This window comes from Pelobates fuscus, chromosome 5 (genome assembly GCF_036172605.1).
Source record: "Pelobates fuscus isolate aPelFus1 chromosome 5, aPelFus1.pri, whole genome shotgun sequence".
NCBI classification, from domain to species: domain Eukaryota; kingdom Metazoa; phylum Chordata; class Amphibia; order Anura; family Pelobatidae; genus Pelobates; species Pelobates fuscus.
The window spans coordinates 295,964,207-295,988,659 of NC_086321.1; the positions used below are offsets into that span (position 1 = coordinate 295,964,207).

The window sequence follows — 24,453 nt, forward strand, 5'->3', positions numbered from 1 at the left end:
ATTGTAACTCCTGGGACCAGAGCCCTCACCCTGTCCAGGTCCCTCTTCATTCTCCTGACCAACACCTTCTGGGGGACCAAACCTAAGTCATTGCCCCCACCGTGAATCAACAGTATATCCGGGGCAAACCCCTTGGACAACATCCCAAAAATTTCACCACTTATACTCTGCCAGCTGAAACCCCTAAAACCAAACCACCGAAGGTCCACTGTGTCCAGAAGAAAACCCAGTTGTGTGCCTTGTCTCCGAACTGCGGCCCTCTTCTCCGCCCAGTAGACAAACGAGTGACCCACCAGCCAAGCGACCAAGCCTGAAAGGAAACAAATTCAGTTAACCGGCAGAGCACCCTTTTCCCACATCCACAACATTCCATTCACACCAACCTTTCCGGCCTTACATATGCACGGAACCTGATGGATTCCCATCTCCCAATCTGCTTTATCCGCTCCTCCCCCAGCCCGAGCCGCGCCGCCTCAGTCGCAGCCCCGATACGGAAGGAGTGCGTACCAAATTGTCCGGGCTGCAAGCCCAATCTCGTCAACCCCATGCGGAAGACTCGCAAGAACTGAAAGCGCGACAGCGCCTTCCCATCCTCGTGAATCAGGAAGCAACCACCAACCTGCGGGCGAACCCGTAAAAACACGTCCCCACACGCAACCGGGCACACCGGGGACCCTGGTAGTGAGGACAGGACAACATTCTTACCTTTTCCGAAGACATCCGTCTTCGAGCGCCGGAGCCAAATCACGACCTTGTCCTGTTCTATAGCCACATCCTCATACCGGAGGCCCGATGCCCCCGACCTATTGGCGCTCACCAATTCGCCAATACGAAAAGCCCCAAAGAAAGCCCACACGAAAGCCACAGAGAACACAGTTACTTCAAATGCCGAACTACACACTTCGTTCAACAACCCCACCAACCCTTGAAGGGTGGCAAAGGACACAGGCCTCCTCGTATCCACAGACCTCCTGCCCTTCTTGAAACCCTTCAAAGTTTGCTTTACCAAGAAATGTTTGGTCAGGTCTTCCCACCCGTTAAACTTGAACAGGAAGGCTAACGCAGACATGTAGCGCTCCACCCTAGAAGGGGATGACCCACCTGCCACCAACCTGCAAAGAAGCCACAACAGCGTGTCCAACCTACCAGCTGCAGAATCGCCTGCTCCCGCCTGGGACAACATTTCCTCCCATTCACACCAAACCTTAGTATAAGCGGTCCAAGTCCCCGGCGCCAGTGAGCTCCTTATGTATCGCCCAAGCACAACGTCCCGAGCCGCCACATCTCCTCCGGGCATGCCTGCCCTGTCGCTTGTGCGTCCGGCGCTGCTTCCCGGAACCGCACCCACTGTGAACGAGACAGAGCGTCAGCGACCACATTCAGCAGGCCCGGCACGTGCCGTGCCCGGAAGACAATGTTCCAAGACATACACAAGAGCACTAGCTGCCGCAACAACCTAACCACTGGCAGGGACGAAGCCGATAGACTGTTAATTACCTGTACCACTGCCATATTATCAGAGTGGAAGATAACTTTCTTGTCCCTGAGCTCCTCGCCCCATAGTGACACCGCTACCACAACTGGAAAAAGCTCCAAAAAGGCGAGGTTCCGAATCAAGGGGCTCTCGGACCAAGCCTCAGGCCAAACCTCGGCACACCACTTGCCCCCAAGGTAAGCCCCAAAGCCAACGCTCCCCGAGGCGTCCGTAAACAGCCCGGCTTCGCCAGATGCCTTCATCACATCCCTGAAAAACACCCGTCCGTTAAACTCAGTGAGGAAGCGGTCCCATATGTCCAAGTCCTCTCTCATACCCACCGACACCCTGATGTAATGACTCGGCAGACGGACCCCACAGGTAGCCCTAGCCAGCAATCTACAAAAAACTCTTCCCATAGGGATCACCTTACAAGCGAAATTAAGGCTGCCGAGCAAGGACTGCAGTCCCCGCAGCGTAACTTTCCTAGCGCCCTTTATCGCGTGCACCTGCTGGCGGAGCACCCTCAACTTCTCCTCCGGCAGCCTACATTCCCCCACGACCGAGTCGATTTCCAGCCCCAAAAAACTCAGACACTCGGTCGGGCCCACTGTCTTGTCCTCGGCCAGAGGAATCCCAAACTGTTGGGCTAACCTCTGGAACACCCGCAGTATTTGGGCACATCTGTCGGACCCAGCCGGGCCCACACACAGAAAGTCGTCCAAGTAATGGACCACCGTACCCCCGCCCGATTCCCTGCGCACTACCCACTCCAGGAACGTGCTAAACTTTTCAAAATACGCACATGAAATGGAGCAACCCATGGGTAGGCACAGGTCCACGAAAAACTTACCCTCAAAAAGGCACCCTAACAAATGGTGACAGTCTGGGTGGATAGGAAGGAGCCGGAATGCTGCCTCCACATCCACCTTCGCCATCAAAGCCCCTCGCCCTGCTCTCCGAACCAACTCGACAGCATGGTCGAATGATGCATACGATACGGAGCACAGGGCCTCATCGATATCATCATTTACTGACGCCCCTTTCGGGAATGATAAATGATGAATCAACCTAAACTTACCCGCCTCCTTCTTGGGGACTACCCCCAGCGGGGATACCCTCAAGTCAGGCAGCGGCGGAGCCTCGAACGGCCCAGCCATCCTACCCAGTTGCACCTCCTTCAGCAACTTGTCCCTCACAACTCCCGGGTGTTCACCCACCGACTTGAGGTTACTGCATAACCTCCCCACATCCCTACTCTGAAACGGTATTGAAAAACCCTCCGTAAAGCCGTGCCATAAGAATTCAGCGTCCTGACGGTTACCGTACTGTTTTAGCCACGGCAGCATCTCGCCTACTTTCACCGGGGTTGCCCCCCGCGGCAGCGGAGGGGGCCGACGCTCCAACGGCTCCCGCTCCTGGTGCAGACTTACCTCGCTTAAAACACCGGCTGGCTCCGTGTGCACCCCCACAACCTGAGCACTCGTGCTTAAACCGGCACGACGCACCCCACTTACATTGGCCCTCGTTAAAGAGCCAACAGAAGCCTTTCTTTTGCCCGGCCGATGCAGGTCCCCCAGGGGCCGCACCGGCCGTCCCTTGAAAGGGCGCAGCCTTTTGCGCCATCATGAGCCGCATCCAGAGGGGAAGGTCCATTTGATCCCACCGCATGCTGGGATTCGCCGCTAACCTCTGGCGAAACTGCTCATCGTACCGCCACCAGGCGACCCCGCCATAGGTCCGGTACGCTTCCCCAATCCCATCTAGGTAGCAAAACAATTGGGAGCATTTATCCGGCGACTTTTCCCCTATCACGCTGGCCAGGATACAGAAGGCCCGCAGCCAGTTCCCAAACGTTTTAGGAATCTTCCGATACCTACGCTTTTTCTCCTCCTCCTCCTTCTTTGCGTCCTTCTTGTCCTCCTCCTTCATGTCTAAGAACTCCTCCAGCGGGAGCAAGGAAAAAACCTCCACAAACTCACCCTTCCAAATTTTCTCCTTGATGTCCATTTTCAGATGACAACCTAATGGGCCCGAAAAAGACACGTGCACGTTTTGCCGCGCAGCGTCGGTAATTTCGCCCCCAATGCCTACCTTGTCCCCCGACTCCTTACTAGTTTCAGACACAGATAACCCCACTTCGCTATCCAGCGTTGGGCCCACGGCCCTACCTTGTAACCCCTGGCCTTTCTCACACGTCCACACTCTCCCAAACTGAGGTGAAGCCATTTCCCCACCCGCCCATGAATCTAAGAAAGATTTTAAGCAATTCAATAGTGTTCCTGCGTGTGGTGTAACAGTTGACTCACCGCCTGAGCCCGAAGCCGCAGAAGGCTGTGGGTTCGTTTCCCGTCCGTCCGCCATGCTTGGCTCCGGAGCATCCAATTGGCGCCGACTCCCGTCAGCCTGGCCCTGCCTCAGGACCGCGGGTGTATTGCTGCGAGACCTGCAAGGAGAACGACACCTGGGTAGTGTGTCCACATGATCACATACCCGCCCAACCTCCTTATGTTCCTGCCTGTAGTTCCGCACCATATCCCGTCTCCCTGCCTGGCCCTCCCGGCCGTAAGCACTGCGCCGCTGACCTGGCGAGCTCCTGCCTGATGACCCAGACGCACTGCGCCGCTGCCTCCACCTCCGGTCCCTTGAGGCCGATCTCCTTCTGCTAAACCTGCTTGCAGACCTGCTCCTCTCTCTACCCCTCCACCCGTCAGCCTGCCTCCTGTCATGCCTGGCACTGACGCCGTGCTGCTCCCTGCTGCGATGCGGCCTAGGGCTCCGCGAGAGACCCCTCGGTCCCCGGGAGCCGCCCCTGCGGCCCTCCCGCTCTCTCCCAGCCCGTCCTGCCTCCATGCCCTGAGCTGAGTCCTGGGAGCTATCCCGACTTGCTGAACCTGGCCCCTTTTGGGCCGCCTTGCGAACTGGGGATTCCGCCTGTCTATCCTGGCATTTCCTGTCTGCTAAAGCCGCGGGCCCTGCCGGCCCCAATGTACCTGGCTGAGCGGACCCGCCGTCTGCGTCCCTTGTGCTGAACCTGGCCCCACTAGAGGCCGCCCCCGATGTGTCCCCTTGCCCAGGGGCTCCCCCTGCCATCAGGGGGACCGCCTGATCACTAGAGGCCTCCGCTCTGCCCCCCGCCCGCTGCCCAGCCCCAGCGCCATTCCCTGACTCACCGGGCCGCAACCGCTCACTGCTTCCACCATCCGATCTGCTCTGGGTCCTGGCTCCAGCCGCAACCGTCCCGCCTGCCGCCTCCCGGCGGGGCGCACACCGCGTGGTAGGCCTCGGCCTAGCTGCTGCCCGCGCCCGGCCAGCACCGCGTCGGACCGACGGTGCCGGCCGCGGTACATCCACTCCGCTGGGGCCCGCTACCTCATCCAGGGCCCCAACAGACTCCGCTGACGGGCTCCTCCGTCTGCCGACTTCGGGCTCCATGCCCGGGCTCAGCCGCTGGGGCGGTCTCGCCCTCCTCATGGAACGCCGTGCAGCCGCCGCAGGGGTTGTAGGGGGGGGACCCTGAGCCCCCAGTTGCTCGTGAAGCCAGGCCAGTCCTCTATCCCGCACAGCAGCTCTCACTCCCTCCAGGATTTCTTCCATTGATGCCATGATCTGCAAGACAAAAGAAAAAACCAACACAGACCTGCCAAAAACAATTACCAGGTAAGTGTCAGTTTAGTTAAAATGTCCCTTAGTCATAAAATGGCCGCTTAATATACTCCTATAGTCCAACCCCCATTTACCAATAACCACACCCCTTTACCTGGTTACTCCCCTGCCTACTCCTGGCTCTGTCAAGGCCCACTCCCCTGACTGCGCTGTTCCATGGGCTACATTTTTGCTGTGTTTGTGTTTAGCTGTAATTTTCCTCTTCCTCATTTACTGTACCCACACATATTATATACCGTTATTCTTGCCATTAAATGGTCTTTCTAAATATACCATTATTTTCATCATATCATATAATTTACTATAAAACAATTATAAAATATGATGATTTAAAAAAAAAAAAAAAACACTTTTTCGAACTTTGACCTTTTACAAAATCAGTTACGCATCTACAATGGCTAAAAAACACCTGTGCTAAATAGTTTCTAAAATAGTTTCCTGAGTTTAGAAATGCACAATGTTAACATTTTCTTAGCTTTGAAAAAAATTAAAATATAAAAAGTGAGGTTAGGTCTCCAAATGAAAAATAGATGGGACCCACCTCACTAGAATTACCTCTATTATAAAAATATCATAAATGGTAAGAGACTTTATTGAAAACCAAATACACAAAACATAAACAAATAACAAGTGTAAGAGAATGTAATATATCCCCATCAAACTATATATTTTTTTAAAAGTAGACACCCCAGGGTATTTCAAATGGTGATATTTTAACACTTTCCATGCACTAATTCTACCACCAGTCTTTGTCAAACTTTTGTGTAGTCATTTTTTTGTGTTATTTTTCTCTCACCTTGTTCTTTAGGCATGGATTCTAAGTTCTTGTTATGTGTTACTGACAAATAACACCCCAATATGTGTTCAGAAACATCTCCCGAGTACAACAGTTCCCCCAATGTACAGGTTTTATGGGTTTTTGCAAACTTACAGGGGTCAAATGTAGGGCTTTTCCATGTTTGCACATTAAAATTTTCTAGATTGGTTTGCTGGGCCTATGTTGCCTATGAGACCGTTTAGCAGCCCAGGAATGAACATGAACCCCATCATGGCATACCATTTGTAAAAGTAGACAACCCACGGTATTCAAAATGGAGTATGTCTTTTGTAGTAGCCACTTAGCCACAAACGTTTGCCAAAGTTAGCGTTCATATTTGTTTTTTTGCATTTTATAACACAAAAAATGCACTTTTACTGGCGATCTCATCGTCATGATAAGTTTTACTATTGTAAACACTCATATTTGTGTTCACCGAAGTCTCCCGAATATAAGAATACCCCACATGTACAGGTTTTATGGTGTTTTGGAAAGTTACAGAGTCAATATAGGGCTTGACCAATTCCATTTGCCAGATTGGTTTGCTGGGTCTGTGTTGTCTTTTCTGACCATATGGTAGCCCAGGAATGTGAAATAACCCCATCATGGCATACCATTGTCAAATGTAGATAATCCAGGGTATTCCAAATGGGGTATTTCCAGTCTTTTGTAGTAGCTACTTAGTCACAAACGCTAGCCAAAGTTAGCGTTCATATTTGTTTTTTTGCATTTTATAAGACAAAAAATGCACTTTTACTGGTGATTTCATCATCATGATAAGTTTTACTATTGTAAACACTCATATTTGTGTTCACCGAAGTCTCCTGAGTATAAGAATACCCCAAATGTACAGGTTTTATGGTGTTTTGGAAAGTTACAGGGTCAATATAGGGCTTGACCAATTCCATTTGCCAGATTGGTTTGCTGGGTCTGTGTTGCCTTTTCTGATCATATGGTAGCCCAGGAATGGGAAATAGCCCCATCATGGCATACCATTTTCAAATGTAGACAACCCAGGGTATTGCAAATAGGGTATTTCCAGTCTTTTGTAGTAGCCACTTAGTCACAAATGCTGGCCAAAGTTAGCGTTTTTATTTGTTTTTTATAAATGTTTTTTTTCCCAATGCTTGGGTCTCCGGCAGTCCCCCCTGACCGTGATCGCCGCGGATTGCCGGTCCAAGTAAGTCCAGGGCTCCTATTTGCCAAGGTTGTACCAGGTACCTCTGCGGTCCTTAATGTCCGTTTTTTTGTCGGACGTACATAATACGTCCACGGTCGTTAAGGGGATATACATAGATATATATATAATTTCATTCTAAGTGTATATTGATATAAAAAAATATATATATATCTATATTAATATCAAAATACAGTTAGAATAAAATTACACATATATATATATATATATATATAATTAAAAATACTTTTTACAGTTTTTTATTTTTAATTTTTTTTTTTTTTATAATATATATATACACAATATATATAGTTATTATATATATTATATATATTATATATACGTGTGTAATTTTACTCTAAGTGTGTTTTTATATTAATATATGTATATATTAATTAAAAAATACACTTAGTGTGACGTTATATATAAGATATATATACATATTATATATCTCATATATACATATATATATATTTTTGAATTTATTACCTTTTTTTAAAACTTTTTTTTACTTTTTCACCAGCAGGGGGACTGCCTGTCAGTTCAGGCAGTCCCCCTGCTGGCAGCATGGTGGATACCTGCGGCCATATGACCGCTCTTTTAGAGCGGTCACATGGCCCCTGAGGGTCCTAAATTGCAGAGGGGGTACTCTCCCCCAGTCCCAGTCCCCCAGTCCCCCCTAAGGAAGAAGACCGATGATCGGTAAGTACATGAGGCGGGTATGGGTTAATTATTTTTTTTAATATTTAATTTTTATTTATTATTATTGTTTTTTAATATTTACTGAGTGCCTCGACCCCTCCGAGCATTCAGTACATGCAGAGCATCGGAAGCCTGCCTGATGGCTTCCAATGCTCTGCCTCACTGTCAGGCTCCACATGGAGCAACCATGAAGTAAGTTGTTCTGGGGGGAGCGATCACCCGGTGTTCTCCGGCGGCGACCGGCAGTGAGGGGGTATTGCAACGATGCCTCAACATCGAGGCATCGCTGCAATACCATTAGAGCTGCTGTATGTATCAGGTTCGTCCGCTGTCCTTTTTTGTTGACATACCTGATACGTCCTTGGTCCTTAAGGGGTTAATATGTGCTTCCCTATTTTTCAAGGGACTAAAAGTAATTGGAAATTTGACTCAAGAGCTGTTTCATGGACAGGTATGAGCTATTCCTTCATTATTTCTGTTGGGAAATACAACAGCATGTACTGCATAATATGTATATTATTGGCACTTGAGCTGTAGATGGCACTGTGCAGTTCAGAGTACTGCTCATATATGATATGAACTTGTTGGCACTCACAGGAAGGAAGTTCTTTGTTTTTTTTACTTGCTTAATGTCTCTCTTCATTTTACCTTTAACCCTGCTGGCTGCTGTTTCAAGTAACTGATATGTTATAAATGTTTGCTGTTTATCCACACAAGTAAAGCCTAATATGCTTCTTCACAATCTGCCAGTGTCTCTTTTTGATGTATAACCAACAATGTCTTCATCAATTAGGTAGGTAAAAGGTCTGGAGTTTATTTCAGTTGTGGCATTCGCATTTGTAAGGTCTTGCTGTGAACCCACATGTGATAAAAGGATCTCTCAATGCACATGAAACAGGCTATCCTTAGGGTGCAAGCAAAAAGAAAAAACATCCGAGAGATAGCAGGAACTTTAAGAGTAGCACTGGTGAGCCCTGCAACACAAATAGGCCTGGATGTCCAAGGAAAACAACAGTAGTAGATGATTGTAGGATCCTTTACATGGTAAAGAAAACACCCTTCACAAAATCCAGCCAAGTGAAGAACACTTGGACAGATGAAACTAAGATCAATAGTGATGTCCCGAACGGTTCGCTGGCGAATAGTTCCTGGCGAACATAGCTTGTTCGCGGTCGCCACGGATGGCGAACATATGCAATGTTTGGTCCGCCCCCTATTCGTCATCATTGAGTAAACTTTGACCCTGTACCTCACAGTCAGCAGACACATTCCAGCCAATCAGCAGCAGACCCTCCCTCTCAGACAGCATACAATTTAGATTAATTCTGAAGCTGCATTCTTTTTGTTTTTTTTTAGACAGAAGTGTGTTATATTTGAGCATGCTAGGCTGAATGTGTGTATACCATGGCTAGTTGCACTGAGGGTATGAGTATATAGCAGTACACAGTACATTGTTGTGATGGCTGTGCACGTCAGAGGCGGCTCTCTAATTAGGCGGTTTAGGCGGCCGCCTAAGGCCTCGCGCTGGCTGGGGCCTCGCGGCCACCTAAACTGCCTGTGGGCAGACTATGTCGTTTTAGTAGTAGTTTTTGTGCTAAAAAACTGGGAGAGATTGCAGGAGCCTCACCATTTTGCGACTGTTCAGCATGGCGGTCCGGCCCCGCCCCCCATACCTGATGTTTTAAAGCACGTTATTCCAAACAATTTAGGAATGTTAGGTGATTTATGCCCTTTATGGATTAAAACCAGACTCTGCATCAACTATGTAATTTTCCATGGGAGTTTTGCCATGGATCCCCCTCCGGCATGCCACAGTCCAGGTGTTAGTCCCCTTGAAACAACTTTTCCATCACTATTGTGGCCAGAAAGAGTCCCTGTGGGTTTTAAAATTCGCCTGCCTATTGAAGTCTATGGAGGTTCGCCCGGTTCGCGAACATTTGCGGAAGTTCATGTTCGGAAAATGTTATGTTCGCGACTTTACTAAAGATCAATCTATACCAGAATGATGGGGAAAAAAATGTATGGAGAAGGTTTGGAGCAGCTCATGATCTGACTAATACCACATCATCTGAGAAACACGGTGGAGGCAGTCATATGCATGGCACTGGGTCACTAGTGTTTATTGATGATGTGAAAGAAGACAGAAGTAGCTGAATAAATTCTGAACTGTACAGGGATATATTGTATGATCAGATTCAGCCAAATTCAGCAAAGTTGATTCAACCGCATTTCACTTTACAGATGGACAATGACACAAAACATACTGCGAAAACAACACATACGTTTTCAAGGCAAAGAAGTGAAATATTGCAATGGCCAAGTCAATCCCCTGATCAAGCATGAATTTCACTAGCTGAAAACAAAACCTAAGGCGGAAATGCCCACAAACAAACAAACAACAACTGAACACAGCTGCAGTAAAGACCTGGCAAAGCATCACAAAGGATTAGACCCTGATGTCGATTAGTTCCAGATTTCAAGCAGTCATTGTCTGCAAAGGATTCTCTACAAAGTATTATAAATTAAAATTTTATTTATCATTGTTAATTTGTTCGATTCCATTTGAGTCCCTGAAATAATGGGACTGTGTATGAAAATTGTTGCAATTCCTAAACAGTTCTTACAATATTTTTGTTCACCCCCTCGAAGCTGAAAGTCTGCACTTTAATCACATCTCGGTTGTTTTATTTCAGATCCATTGTGGTGGCATACAGAATCAAAATTATGAATATTGTGTCAGGTCCAAATATTTCTGACCTAACTATACCTGCTCTGTCAAAACTTTGTTATTATTTCCTCCAATGTTTAAACTGTTGTGTCTTGTTTCAGGTGAATTTTATAAGCTATGTTGATCTGGCAACAGCTGCACTGCCTTATTTGACCCAGACAAAGGGCTCCATCATCGTGTTGTCGTCCTTAACAGGTGTGTTAAGAAACCACTCAAAAATGGATATTAGAGGGAACCTGTCACCCCCAAACTACTCATGTTTTTTTTTTTTAAAGCGCATGGAATTTCATCTAGCAAATGCATAGATTGTCAGAAAAAAAACTATTTAAAAATAGCTTTTTCTCTCATTTGTCAATCAATTCATTGGCATAGACTCAATGCCGAAGAATTGAATGACAGGGGGGTTCTTCTGCTCTGTACCCATAGCAAACACAGCACGTACTGTGGTACCTCCCTAGCCGTCATTGCTAGTCCTGGCTAGGGAGTAAAATATCAGGATAGTCTAATACCACTCAGAACTTAAGTTAACTAAATAATATTAACCAGAAATCCTTAATATGTTGATAATAGAAAAGTACAGAACAAGCCGAGGTCAGGGAAATAGAAGTTACATAAATCGTTAGACAAGCCAAAGATCAAGGGATACAGAATTCCGACTGAGTACCTCTGCCCAATCTGCTTCCCAGCCACTTGCCGAAGCTTGACTGGGGTCTCTCAGGAGCTCTTCCACCCGACCGGGCTGCAGCTCTCCTTTCAGACAGGTATCATCCCCTCTGCCTATTTTTCTGCAGCTTTCTCCTTCCAGGCAGGTATCGTCCCTTCTGCCTATGCCGCTGCAGCTCTTCTTCCTGGCAGGTATCCAGAACACTGCCTATAATGTGATTATAGCTATTGCCTTTACAAAGGCTCTTGCGGCTCTCAGGCCTAGCTCTTTTGATTCATCCCAGGGATAGAGGGATCCTGCAGCCAGCGACCAGGTCTGAAGACTCTGTCACTGGGATCCCTAAATCCACACAGAACACAAACATTTCCAAAAGGAACTAACATGCAGTATGTTTTGTGTCATTGTCCATCTGTAAAGTGAAATGCGGTTGAATCAACTTTGCTGAATTTGGCTGAATCTGATCATACAATATATCCCTGTACAGTTCAGAATTTATTCAGCTACTTCTGTCTTCTTTCACATCATCAATAAACACTAGTGACCCAGTGCCATGCATATGACTGCCTCCACCGTGTTTCTCAGATGATGTGGTATTAGTCAGATCATCAGCTGCTCCAAGCCTTCTCCATACATTTTTTCCCCATCATTCTGGTATAGAATGAACTTCCGCGAATGTTCGCGAACCGGGCGAACCTCCATAGTCTTCAATAGGCAGGCACATTTTTTGTGCTGAAAAAACCCCACTCGACTTATACTCGAGTCACTGTCTGTATTATGGCAATTTACATTGCCATTATACAGACAAGGAGCCCGCCGCACGGCGGTCCTGTTGTGGACTGGCAGGAAGCGTTTACTTACCTTTCCTGCAGCTCCTGTTAGCTCCCTTCTCTCTTCTCCGGTCCGGTCAGCTGCCCACTGCAAGTCTCGCGAGAGCCGCGGGGTCAGAGTGTTGCCACGGGTTACAGTGGGAGCTGACCGGACCGGAGGAGAGAGAAGTGAGCTGACAGGAGCTGCAGGAAAGGTAAGTAAACGCTTGCTGCCAGCCCCCTCCTACACAGCCCATCCACTGGAACACCAGGGAGTGAGAGCCCCCCTCCCTGGCCAGCTAACAAGCAGGGAGGGGGGACAAATAAAAACAAATAAAACTGTAAATAATAATAAAATAAAATATTAATAATATTTAAAAAAATAATAATAAAACAAATAAAAAATATTAATAATATAACAAAAAAAATAATATTAAAATAATAATATAACAAAAACAATAATAAAAATGCCCACCCCCCACCAAGGCTCTGCATCACACACACAAACACACTCTGCATCACACACACACACAAACTGCACTCATACACACTGCACTCATACACACACACTGCATTCATACACACACACACACACTGCATTCATACACACACACACACTGCATTCATACACACACACACACACACTGCATTCATTATATACACACACTGTAAAAATATATTCAATTAATATAATTTTTTGGGGATATAATTTTATTTAGAAATTTACCAGTAGCTGCTGCATTTCCCACCGTAGTCTTATACTCGAGTCAATACGTTTTCCCAGTTTTTTTGGGTAAAATTAGGGGTCTCGACTTATATTCGGGTCGACTTATACTCGAGTATATACTGTAATCAAAACATACAGGGAATTATAACAACACAATAACATATCTACAAAGAATGAGGAATTCAATAACCAACAAAAATATATCTCCTGCATGCAGAATTAGCAATAGGTAAATCTACCTGAATATGCAAATTAACGAGCTTTGCTATTCAGGTAGTGCATATTGCTGTTACTAGCAACAGAGGGCGCTATACAGGTTCCATAGCCAAACCAACTTAGTTGGTAACAAGCATCAACAGGGCAGGAGAGCACACAAAACAATTTACAATATACAAACACATTATAAACACTCACCAACAATGGGCACAGGGTGCACCAACAATGGGCATAGGAACAACTTAGGAACCTTGGTAAAGTATCCATCTGCTCCCAGTGATGTTAACTATTGTCACACAGAAGTCAGAATAGTCAAAGTACAAGCCAAGGTCAAAATACACAAGAATCAATACAAATAAAGCACTCTCGGATAACCAAAAAAGAAACCATGACAGGGCTCTGAGAAATATTCAAACTGAGTTTAAATATCCTAAGAACAGCTCTGCTTGGCCAATGGCGGTCACGTGCATGATGATAATGCACAAAAGTTCGCAAGCGGATTTAGGAGCAGAACCTAAGGAGCCATAAAAGGAGGTAAGGCCAAGATTAACTGGCAGCATTCCCATATAGCTTGTGCGAACGACTCTCGTTGGAGCACGCCTTCTCTCTACTTTAACCACGCTGCATTGGAGCTCGTCTGGCAAGCGCCGTGACATAAAAAAATGGAGTGACTGATTTCACTCCATTCACACTCCAATATGCTGGCAATGAAGACAGAGTAACTGCATCATGGAGGAGGCATGCCCTGCAGTGAGAAGCTTGGGTGGACCAGAGGCAGGGGTACAGAAATGTAACACAAACCTCTGTAAAACGATTGTGGCAGGGGAGTGGAGGGTTAGGTGGGTGCCTGACAGCTCCCCATTAAGATTATTTTTTTCTGTTTTGCGTAGAGGATAACTGCATACATATAAATAAATATGGCATAATAAAAATGTTATTCTAAGAACAATCTTTATCTTTTTATCTCATGTTTTTACTGTATCCATTTTATTGGTGGGCAACCAATGGAGAAATGTAATAAAGTACATATTTTCCCTTTCCAGGTAAAACACCTATTCCATTTGCAGCACCCTATGCTGCCACCAAATTTGCCCTGGAAGGATTCTTTGTGGCACTGCGGCATGAGCTGACAATGCGTGAATCTCCTATATCCATCACACTCTGTATTCTGGGTTTAATTGACACCCAGTCAGCCATGGAGAAGACAAAGTGAGTCTTGACTAAGCTTATTTATTACATCTCTGCTGCAGCTGTAGAGGACTCTGTGAAGGGTGTGCATATTAATCTTAGGTAGATTGTTTGACATCTTCCATTAAGTAATACACTCATGCCAAGATCATGATATCCTTGCTGCCATCCTTGATTCCTGGTGGACCTAGTAGTGAGTGAACTCTTGCCTCCGACCTCGCAAGAGGAACCCGGCGGAGCTGCTGGCTAGAGCTCACCGGGTCCTCTCCTGCCTTCCTCCCTGCCTGTGGGCCAGTGAGGGAGATCTTTGATCTCCCCACCGGCCTATGGAGGCACACAGCAGGGCCGGCGCCGCTCAGGTAGCGCTGGCTCTGCATGGACCTGTGCAGAGGTCCATGTGATGTCCCCTGCCGGCCTCGATCCATGCGCAGGCTGCGGGGAGATTAGGGTGTGCCCAGGCATACCCCATGCGCAAGCCTATGGGCCAGTGTACTAATTTGCTTAAATTGACTTAGTTCAGCACTAATGATTGGTGAAGCCAGCTGTCAGTGAATCTTAACTTGAAAAGGAAAACTGCTGTTCTATCAGACTGGGTGGTATTATATAGGTCATTTAGGCTCACACTATTAAACTGATTTTTTTATAACTATGCTTTTCTAATCCTCCGGAAGAATTGTTTCAAGACTTATTTTACAGCACAATAATGGAGAGCTAGGTGAAATAATTACTTATGTAAAGATGCTGTTTGTTGATAGACCGTAAAGGAACAGTCAGCACTGTGTATACAATGGATAGGAACGGGGTAGAAACAAACAAAAAAATAGCTGAGGATGTGGGACATAGGAAATGCTATCAACTTAATGAGTAAAGGTTGAATGGGGAGCCTTAAAAAAGTGACATAGTGAAATGGAGAATATGGAATGATAGGAAATGGTCAAGTTATATATATATTCTGCAATATTTTACCTTCACTTATGCATTTTTTCTGCAGAGAAAAAGTCTCCATTTCTGCGTACCCTGCCAAAGATGCTGCATTTGCCGTGGTGTCAGCAGGTGCAAGACGTGTGAAAGAGATGTACTATCCCTGGTATGTCTGGCCTACATGCTTCTTCCGGGACTGGTTTCCACAGATAAGAGACTGGGCAATACTGAGGACATTTAATTATGAACCACAGAGACAGGAGCAAAAAGCACTTTAGTAACTAAAATAAAAAATTATATATGCTACTGTTACTCCCTGGATTTATTAGTTTTGTTATATTTGACATAAGTTTGATATGACCTGTGATTTCAAATATTGCTTGCCTTCATTACTTAGGTAAGTAACAATCATGTGCCTTTAGAATCCTCTAATCTGAGGCTAGCAGCTCTCCACTCTCCCTTCACTGTAGTGTGACAGACTGATACCAGATCTGCAGTGTTAATGAACAATAAAGCCCAGTTTAGTGTCACTGTAGCAAACTCACAGGTAAGTCTTACAGCTTGACTGCTTACCTGGGGTCCTTGGGGTGCTGTTCCATGCCACTCCTCGTAAGCTTTCCTGGGCTAAGCCCTGTCCGAGAGCATCAGCTAATCACAAACAAGTGGCAGTGGCGTACACACAATCCCTGGGGCCCCGGTGCGAAACTGATCAGTGCCCCCCTGCCCATCACCATCTCCTCCCCCTCAATCTGTGCCCCTCCCCCCCCCGATACATACATAGAGAGACACATACACACAGACACACACACAAATAAACAAAGACAGATACATACAACAGACACACATACATACAGACACATACACACTGACAGACACACGTACATACCCACACACTCTCTTACACAGACACACACACATACATACAGAGACACACACACATATACAAAATGTTTCAGGTTTCCTACTTTTTGCAGTAGGGTGACTTTCCCCGGGGTCCAGTGGGGGCACAGCCTGATGGGAGTCAGAGTTCCCACTCTGACTTCCTCCCACGCGGCTCTCTTGTAGCTGGGAGGAGTGACAGGCAGTCACTTCCTCCCAGCTCTGACTGATGTCATCACAGGGGGCCCGGTCGTGCTGGGCGCTTTAACAGCGTGACCGGGCCCCCTGGAAATCCATCTCCAGGGGGACCCCTTGAACAGCAGCCTAGGCGGTTTGCCTGTGACCCCTGTGACCGCTGGCAAGTGGTTTGATTACTTACATTAGTGAGGTGTCAGGGTACTCCTGGTAACATTACAACTACAGTACACTGTAGTGGTTATGGTGCCTGGAGATTTCCTTTAAAACCTGTTTGGCACTTTCAGCTCTGAAGCAGTATTTACAGAATCTAATCAGTTTAACCCCTTAAGGACACAACTTCTGGAATAAAAGGGAATCATGACGTGTCACACACGTCATGTGTCCTTAAGGGGTTAACAGTGATTACATCTGTGCGTCTGATAAACCTATATCACGTTATCCTGTAACTGTAAGCTTGCTATAACTAAACCGATTGCTGACTTCAGAGTACTCAGAGCTGCTGATACCGGAGAAACTGACGGAAGCCAAGCACAGAGAGATGGACACAGGTTTCTTCAGGAAGGAAGAGATTCTTTATTGGATCACCGATCGGGACTCAGAGGGACTAGCGTCACCAAAATACAGCAAAGTCTGAGTACTGAATACATAGAGTACATTCCTTATATAGCACTGTAGCTCCTCCCACAATTAACTACACCCACACATACCCTTAACCTATTTAATGAATAGAGTCTAAACTCATCCATCCGGTCTAACCACGTGGCTCATCTGATACAAAGGAGAGGGACGCGTAATTCCAGTTCTTACATTCCTGCACCTGGTCAGTACAGTGATGACAGTATCTTAGCTACGTGTAATTAAGTAACTGATACTACAAACACATATACATACATATGCCTTGTGGCAATCTTAGCCTGCTAAACTTGTATTTTACTGGAATTACATCACATTCCCCCCTTTGATGCCTCTGATATTTCACAATTACTTGAGGCATCACTTAACCTTGGTTTGCATATACCTCAGGTTACCATGAACCAGACCAGACTTATCTTATGATGTGAATCTTTTAACACTCATCTTCCTGCATTGGTTCTCCTTGATCTAGAGCCTTATACTTATATATCGCCATTATCTGTGCAGCAGCCTTCCTCTCTGCTATACTTCCTATCAGGCTTTGCACAGACCTAACTACTAAGGGTATAAGACACGGTAGGAGTAGACACAACAGTAAAATCAGTAGGACTCCACCTACCACTGCCTTAAGCCCTCCAAACCACTCATACCAGCTACCAAACCAACTACTTGGATTATACCCTTTCCATACCTGAGTAGGCACATGCGCTAGTTTAACCATATGGCTAGTAAGCTCAGCTATTGCTTGCCCTTCGTCATCTATTTGAAGACAGCAATTACTTAGGTTAAACTTCCCACATACACCTCCCTCTACTGCCAAAAGGTAATCCAAGGCTAATCTATTTTGGTAGACTGCTGTCCTCATCCTGGTGTTATGCTTCGCTAGAAGATTGAGCGCTTGTGATGTCTCATTTGTGATAATCTCAACCACCGCCTGTAATCTTATAATACGGTTGAGCATATAAATAGGGGTTCTATAACCAAAGGTACCATCCTCAGCCCACGTGGCTGGCCCATAGTAATCTATAATACGCTGGGGAGGCCATTCATCATCTTCCCAGGCGCCTATCTCTATGGGTCCCCTTTTCTTCCTATGATTCACATCATACACTTTAACACCTAAAGTCTCACCTGTTTCAATCGGTAACAAGAAGAAGGATGGTTTGAGCATACCCAACACACATGCCCCTTCCCAGTCCTGTGGCAACTCCGAATAGGCTTTCTTACCACAGATCCAGTACAAATTTGCTGGGGCTCTCCAGGTAGATGTGATGGATAAATCAAACCACACATCCTTTAAACTGGCATATCTAGCAAACGGGTTAGATGGTTCTGAGACATTTGAAGCCGACCACCAAGTTGTATTTTTAGTATCATCATCATAAGCTTTTTGCCCTAGACAAGTTAATTCTCCTACAGAAGTATTATACATTATTCCTTTCCTTGCTATGCAAACATAACCTATGATGGAGGTCTTTAATCTCCACTCAGATTTACCTCTAACACTCAAATGATAATCGGCTTGTGTAGATATTAGTTGGTCAACTGCCTCAGAACCGGACATTACCTCCTTTGCTTCCCAAGGCCATTGGTCTCCCATGTTAGTACCTCCACACACATAGCAGTTGGTAACATTAAGACTACCGGCAATACTTTCAGCTAGGTCAATGAACAGGTTTTTAGCGTTATGGGGGATCTTATTATCTATACTCATCTCTTCATAAAAGGAATGGTATACTTGATGAGTCTGGGAGGATACCGTATCAGTCTCTATTCCTATAAACAATAATGTCCCAGGATCTAAACCCGTCCCGTATATTTGAAACCCAAATAAATTTCCATACTTATCTAGGAACTTGTCGGGGTTATTAATAAGTATATGGACTGGGTTGCATTCCATAGACTTACAATAAGGGCTAGTCGGCAACTTAGTCACTATCATGTCTTTGTCTACTGTCTGTCCCCAAGTTGCCCACCCCACACAAGACCAATATGGGCAAAAGTTATAATCTCTATTTGGGCATCTAGGACTTACATATTTATTTTTGCTACTGAGACAAATATATTTATCGTTAGACCCATACGTCCTCTCCCATCTAAGATCCCCACATACATTCCACGGTTTTCTACCACTTGATATCGCCTTACATGCATCAAATAGCAGAACACCCGAAGAATGTACGGATTCTAACACCGTCTTATTAATTAGGGTCCCCTGAGGATCTCCATTCCTGAGAGTCAACCAAATTGTACGAGGTTGATACTCTGGACTGAAGCACTTAGGTTCTCCTACTCCTAAATGGCACACACTATAGTCTATATTTAGGTATCTACATCTTGATACCTCTCCTTTACATTCGTATTGTGAATGCCAAATTAGGGTTTGGGAAATATGGTTACCTGTTCTCGTAGTCTTAATGCATACCTCACAGCTAGGAGTGTCGGTACCTCTACCTTCCTGAATATAAAAACACATATAAATAAACACTATCAAAAGCACATCTTTCGCCGTCATCCTCAGTCTTCGTCCGTGCGATGGCGCCTCAGCTTCCAGGATGTGAGGGGCTGCAGGGAATGGAGTTCTGCTCATCTTCACAGGTGTCCCTTCGAGACTTTCCTGGCTTATACACTATGTGATGGTAAGCGGACAGGCTTTATTATGGCCTTCTCACTCACACCTGTAACAATAAAATTTGTAATCCACAATAATTCCTCGTTACTCCGACTGAGTAGTGCGTTTCAACCGGATCTTGCAGGGATTCTCTGGATCTGCTGTAATTTGCCAAGAATCGACTGCTGCTGGTTTAACCCTGGAGTGATGTATCCACGGAGTCACTTCTGCTACTTTTATTGCTGTAGGGGTAGACAAAAGAACAACATAAGGACCTCTCCACTTGGGCCCTAACGGTACAGTATTCCACTCTTTAATCCACACTTGGTCTCCTGGATGGTAACTATGAACAGGGGGATAAATATTCACAGGTAATCTATCTTGTACCCATTTCTGTACCTCCTCCATAGTTTTACCCAACTCTACAACCTGCTGCCGAGTAATTCCTTCTCCCAACTGACTCAAGTCCCCCCTTAAGTTACCAAGTACGGGAGGTGGTCGCCCATACATGATTTCAAAAGGAGAGAGGCCCATCCTTCTGGTAGGGGTACTGCGGATTCGCAATAAAGCTATGGGTAAGAGAACGTTCCACTTAAGTTGGGTTTCCTGACACATTTTAGCCAACTGGTTCTTTATAGTTCTATTCATTCTCTCTACCTTACCAGAACTCTGGGGTCTATATGCAGTATGAAGCCTCCACTTTATACCAAGCATATGAGTCAGTTGTTGTAGGCACTGGTGAACAAAAGCTGGACCATTGTCCGATCCTATAGAACAGGGTAGTCCATATCGGGGTATTATTTCTCGTAGCAGGAATCTCACAACTTCTCCTGCTTTCTCTGTACGAGTAGGACATGCTTCTACCCAGCCTGAATAGGTGCACACAATTACCAGCAGGTAACGATGTCCACCCGATTTAGGCATCACTGTAAAGTCTATTTGTAGATCGGACATGGGGAGTCCCCCCATAAACTGGACTCCTGGTGGCTTTACTGGTCCTTGTCTTGCATTATTTTTAGCACACGTTACACATCTATGTACAATGGCCTGAGTCAAGTTGGACAATCTTGGTATGTAGAAATGTTTTCTAAGAGATTCTTCAGTACTGTCTCTCCCAGAATGTGTCCCGTTGTGATAATTTTGGACAATTTCTACCGCTAGCGATGCTGGTATAACTATTCTTCCATCTTCTAGCTGATACCACTTGTTCTCCAGATACTTTCCCGGTTCAGTCTTTAACCACTCCTCTTCTTGAGCTGTATAAACTGGAGTCCATTGGGACAGTGGAGTTGGTATAAGAGCAGCTATATGCCCCACATACTCCTGTCTTCCTGATTCAGCAGCACGCTTAGCTGCACTATCTGCCATCCGATTTCCCTTGGTTACATCACCATCACCTCTCAGATGTGCTCGACAATGAATAATACCGACTTCTTTCGGCTCCCACACTGCTTCCAATAGTTGTAGGATTTCAGCTGCGTACTTGATTTCTTTGCCTTCTGAATTCAGTAGTCCTCTTTCTTTATACAAAGCTCCGTGGGCATGAGTGGTTAAAAACGCATACTTAGAGTCCGTATAGATATTTACTCTTAAACCTTCAGCCAATTGTAACGCTCGTGTTAGTGCTATTAATTCTGCCTTTTGTGCTGATGTTCCTTTCGCCAGTGGCCGAGCTTCTATCACCTTGTCTATTGTTGTCACTGCATATCCTGCATAGCGGATCCCTTCTTTCACATAACTACTGCCGTCGGTGTAATATTGAACATCGGGGTTCTGGATGGGAAAATCACGAAGATCTGGTCTACTTGAAAATACTTCATCCATTACTTCCAAACAATCATGTTGACTTTCAGTAGGTTGCGGCAAAAGGGTAGCTGGATTTAAGGTGTTTACAGTCTCTAAATGCACTCTTGGGTTTTCACACAACATTGCTTGATACTTGGTCATACGGCTGTTACTAAACCAATGATTTCCTTTGTAATCCAACAACGTCTGTACTGCATGTGGGACTCGTACATAAAGTTCTTGACCCAGAGTGAGTTTATCGGCTTCAGCTACTAGCAGGGCGGCTGCAGCTACGGCTCTTAGACAAGGTGGAAGTCCGCTGGCCACTGCATCCAGTTGCTTAGACATGTAGGCAACAGGTCTTTGCCATGATCCCAAGTACTGTGTCAATACTCCCACAGCCATTCTTCTTTGCTCGTGTACATATAAGTAGAATGGTCGTGTGTGATCAGGTAGACCTAATGCTGGGGCACTCATCAAAGCCTTCTTCACATCTTCAAATGCCGTTTGCTGTTCTTGGGTCCATAAGAAGGGGTCGTGCTCTGTACCTTTGATAGCTGCGTACAGAGGTTTTGCTAGTATCGCATAGCTGGGAATCCATATCCTACAGAAGCCTGCTGCCCCCAAGAATTCTCGCACTTGTCTTCTATTCTTGGGTATTGGTATTTGGCAGACAGCTTCTTTTCTCTCTGGCCCCATAATCCTTTGACCTTCAGAGATATGGAATCCCAGATACTTGACAGTTGGCAAACACAACTGAGCCTTCTTCCTGGACACCTTGTATCCTGCCTTCCAGAGAATATGTAGTAGATCGTGCGTTGCTTGCTGACATTTTTCTTTTGTAACTGCTGCTATCAACAAGTCATCTACATATTGTAACAATACACATTCTCCTGGGATAGACTCGAAATCCAGTAGATCTTGACTTAGAGCTGAACCAAATAGGGTAGGTGAATTTTTAAACCCTTGGGGCAGTCTTGTCCAAGTCATTTGGCGTTTTGAGCCCGTTACAGCGTTCTCCCATTGGAAAGCGAAAATACATTGGCTTTCTGCGGCAATTCGGAGGCAAAAGAAGGCATCTTTGAGATCTAAGACTGTGAAGTAAGTAGCCCCGCCCGGAATTAAAGCAAGCAGGTTATATGGATTGGGTACAACTGGATGTATGCTAACAACCGCATCATTGACTGCTCTTAAGTCCTGTACAGGTCGATACTCATCTGTACCGGGCTTTTGAACAGGCAGCAATGGGGTGTTCCAGGGGGAAGTACAGAATTTTAGGATACCATACCGTATGAACTTATCCAGATAGGATTGGATGTTCTTCTTAGCCTTCTGCGGAATGTGATATTGTCTTAGGCTCACTGGATAAACCCCATGTTTCAGTTCAATTTTTATTGGTGGAATATTGCGGGCCAGTCCTGGTGGGTTGTTCTCTGCCCAAACTCCTGGTATGTTAAACAATGTCTCATCACTCCTAGGGTTTTGGCTAGTCAACACTGTATAAAGTCGCCACTCTTCTTCCTTTGGTACGGATAAAGTCATAATACCTGAAGGTCCATTAAACTTTAAGGATGTTGTTCCATTTGGTAGGAACGTAATCTGCGCTTGTAATTTTGATAGCATATCACGTCCCAGCAATTGGACTGGACATTCAGGCATATAAAGGAATTGGTGTTTTACTACGTGGCCTCCCAATGTACAGAGTCGACTTTTAAGAACCGGTTTTTCAGCACTTCTTCCAGTTGCTCCTATCACAGTAATAGTCCTTCCAGATGGAGGAGCAACTAGATTAGTCACCACTGAATGTTCAGCACCAGTGTCGATCATGAACGCACTCCTTTTCCCCCCTATTGATACATCGACCATAGGCTCCGCTCGACCAAGGGGGATGGAGCCCGGTCGGTATCAATAGTCCTCCATGACCGTGTCAGCCAATCCTACGAAGTCCCTACCTTCTCTATCGCGGGACCTTTGCGCTGCTGGAATATATCTGTCTTCCCTAACACTTCCTCTGTTCCCATTACTCCCTCTATAACCATTACTCCCTCCGGGGCCTCCTCTACCTCTCGCTCTGCCTCTAAAGTTTCCGTAGCCTGCCCTGGGTTGGTCTCTCTCGTACTGCTCTCTTTGCGGACATTCGTTCCTCCAATGCCCTTCTTCCTTGCAATACGCACACTGATCCCTACTCAAAGGCTCCCTACTCCATCTATTATTGCCTCTATCTGGGCCCCGTTTATCTACGCCTGCGATCGCTACCGCTAGCATATCAGCCTTTTTACGCATCTTGCGCTCCTCCTCTTTCTTGCTTTCTGTTTCCCTATTCATATAGACCTTATTAGCTACCTCCATTAGTTGGGAGATTGACATACCTGCAAACCCTTCTAACTTTTGTAGCTTGCGCTTAATATCTCCGTAAGCTTGGCTGACAAAGGCGGAGTTAACCATTCGGGAATTGTCTGCGTCTTCCGGATTAAAGGGGGTGTACAAGCGGTACGCCTCCAATAATCGGTCATAAAAGACACTGGGCGCTTCATCGCTTTTCTGGATCACCTCAACTGTCTTCGACATGTTAATGGCTTTCTTTCCTCCGGCTTTCATGCCAGCAATTATAGCGTCTCTATAGGCTCTGAGTTGAACCATATCAGCACCATTTACGTTCCAATCGGGATCAGTGTTGGGATAATGTGTTGCGGCCCATGCTGCTGGATTAGCTTGGTTCAAAGCACGGGCTCTATCCTCTAATGCTTTAATGGCTGCTTGATTTATTCTTGTCCTTTCCTCATTGTTAAATAAAGTCATTAATAACTGCTGGCAATCAGCCCATGTCGGATTATGTGTCTGTACTATTGAGGTGAACAGATCAGTCATGGCTTGTGGTTTCTCAGTATACGAGGAATTATGGGTCTTCCAGTTTAAAAGGTCGGTAGTGGTGAAAGGGACATATACGAAGACAGGGTCAGCGTGTGCCATTTGACCTGCGGCATCGATATAAGCTGACCCGGGATTTAAGCGAAGAGGCATCTGATAGTGCTTTAATTGTTGGGCACCAGTCAACTGTCGGGTTTGGATGGGGCTACGTAGGGAAGCGTCAGTCATGGGTTCCGGTCGGGGAGATATAGGGTATGGGGATGTGGGAGGTTGGTTTTGGGAAAAGGTAGTGAATAGAACACTTCGGGCCGAGCTAGATGAAGCTTGACCGGAAGTCTGAAGTGGCGCCAAATCAGGATATTCGTTTCTAATGGGGGTGGGTTCTGGTTCCGG

General features: G+C 45.9%; 1 protein-coding gene across 1 annotated transcript in view; it reads left to right on the forward strand.

Annotated features, from left to right (window-relative positions):
- Positions 1-15,398, forward strand: part of HSD11B1L (hydroxysteroid 11-beta dehydrogenase 1 like) — a 28,673-nt gene extending 13,275 nt beyond the window's left edge. Inside the window, exons 5-7 of the mRNA XM_063455467.1 lie at positions 10,666-10,759; positions 14,021-14,186; positions 15,157-15,398. Of these exons, the coding sequence (XP_063311537.1) occupies positions 10,666-10,759; positions 14,021-14,186; positions 15,157-15,364 (468 nt within the window). The 3' untranslated portion in view covers positions 15,365-15,398. The remainder of the gene's footprint in view (positions 1-10,665; positions 10,760-14,020; positions 14,187-15,156) is intronic.
- The last annotated feature ends 9,055 nt before the right edge of the window (positions 15,399-24,453 follow it).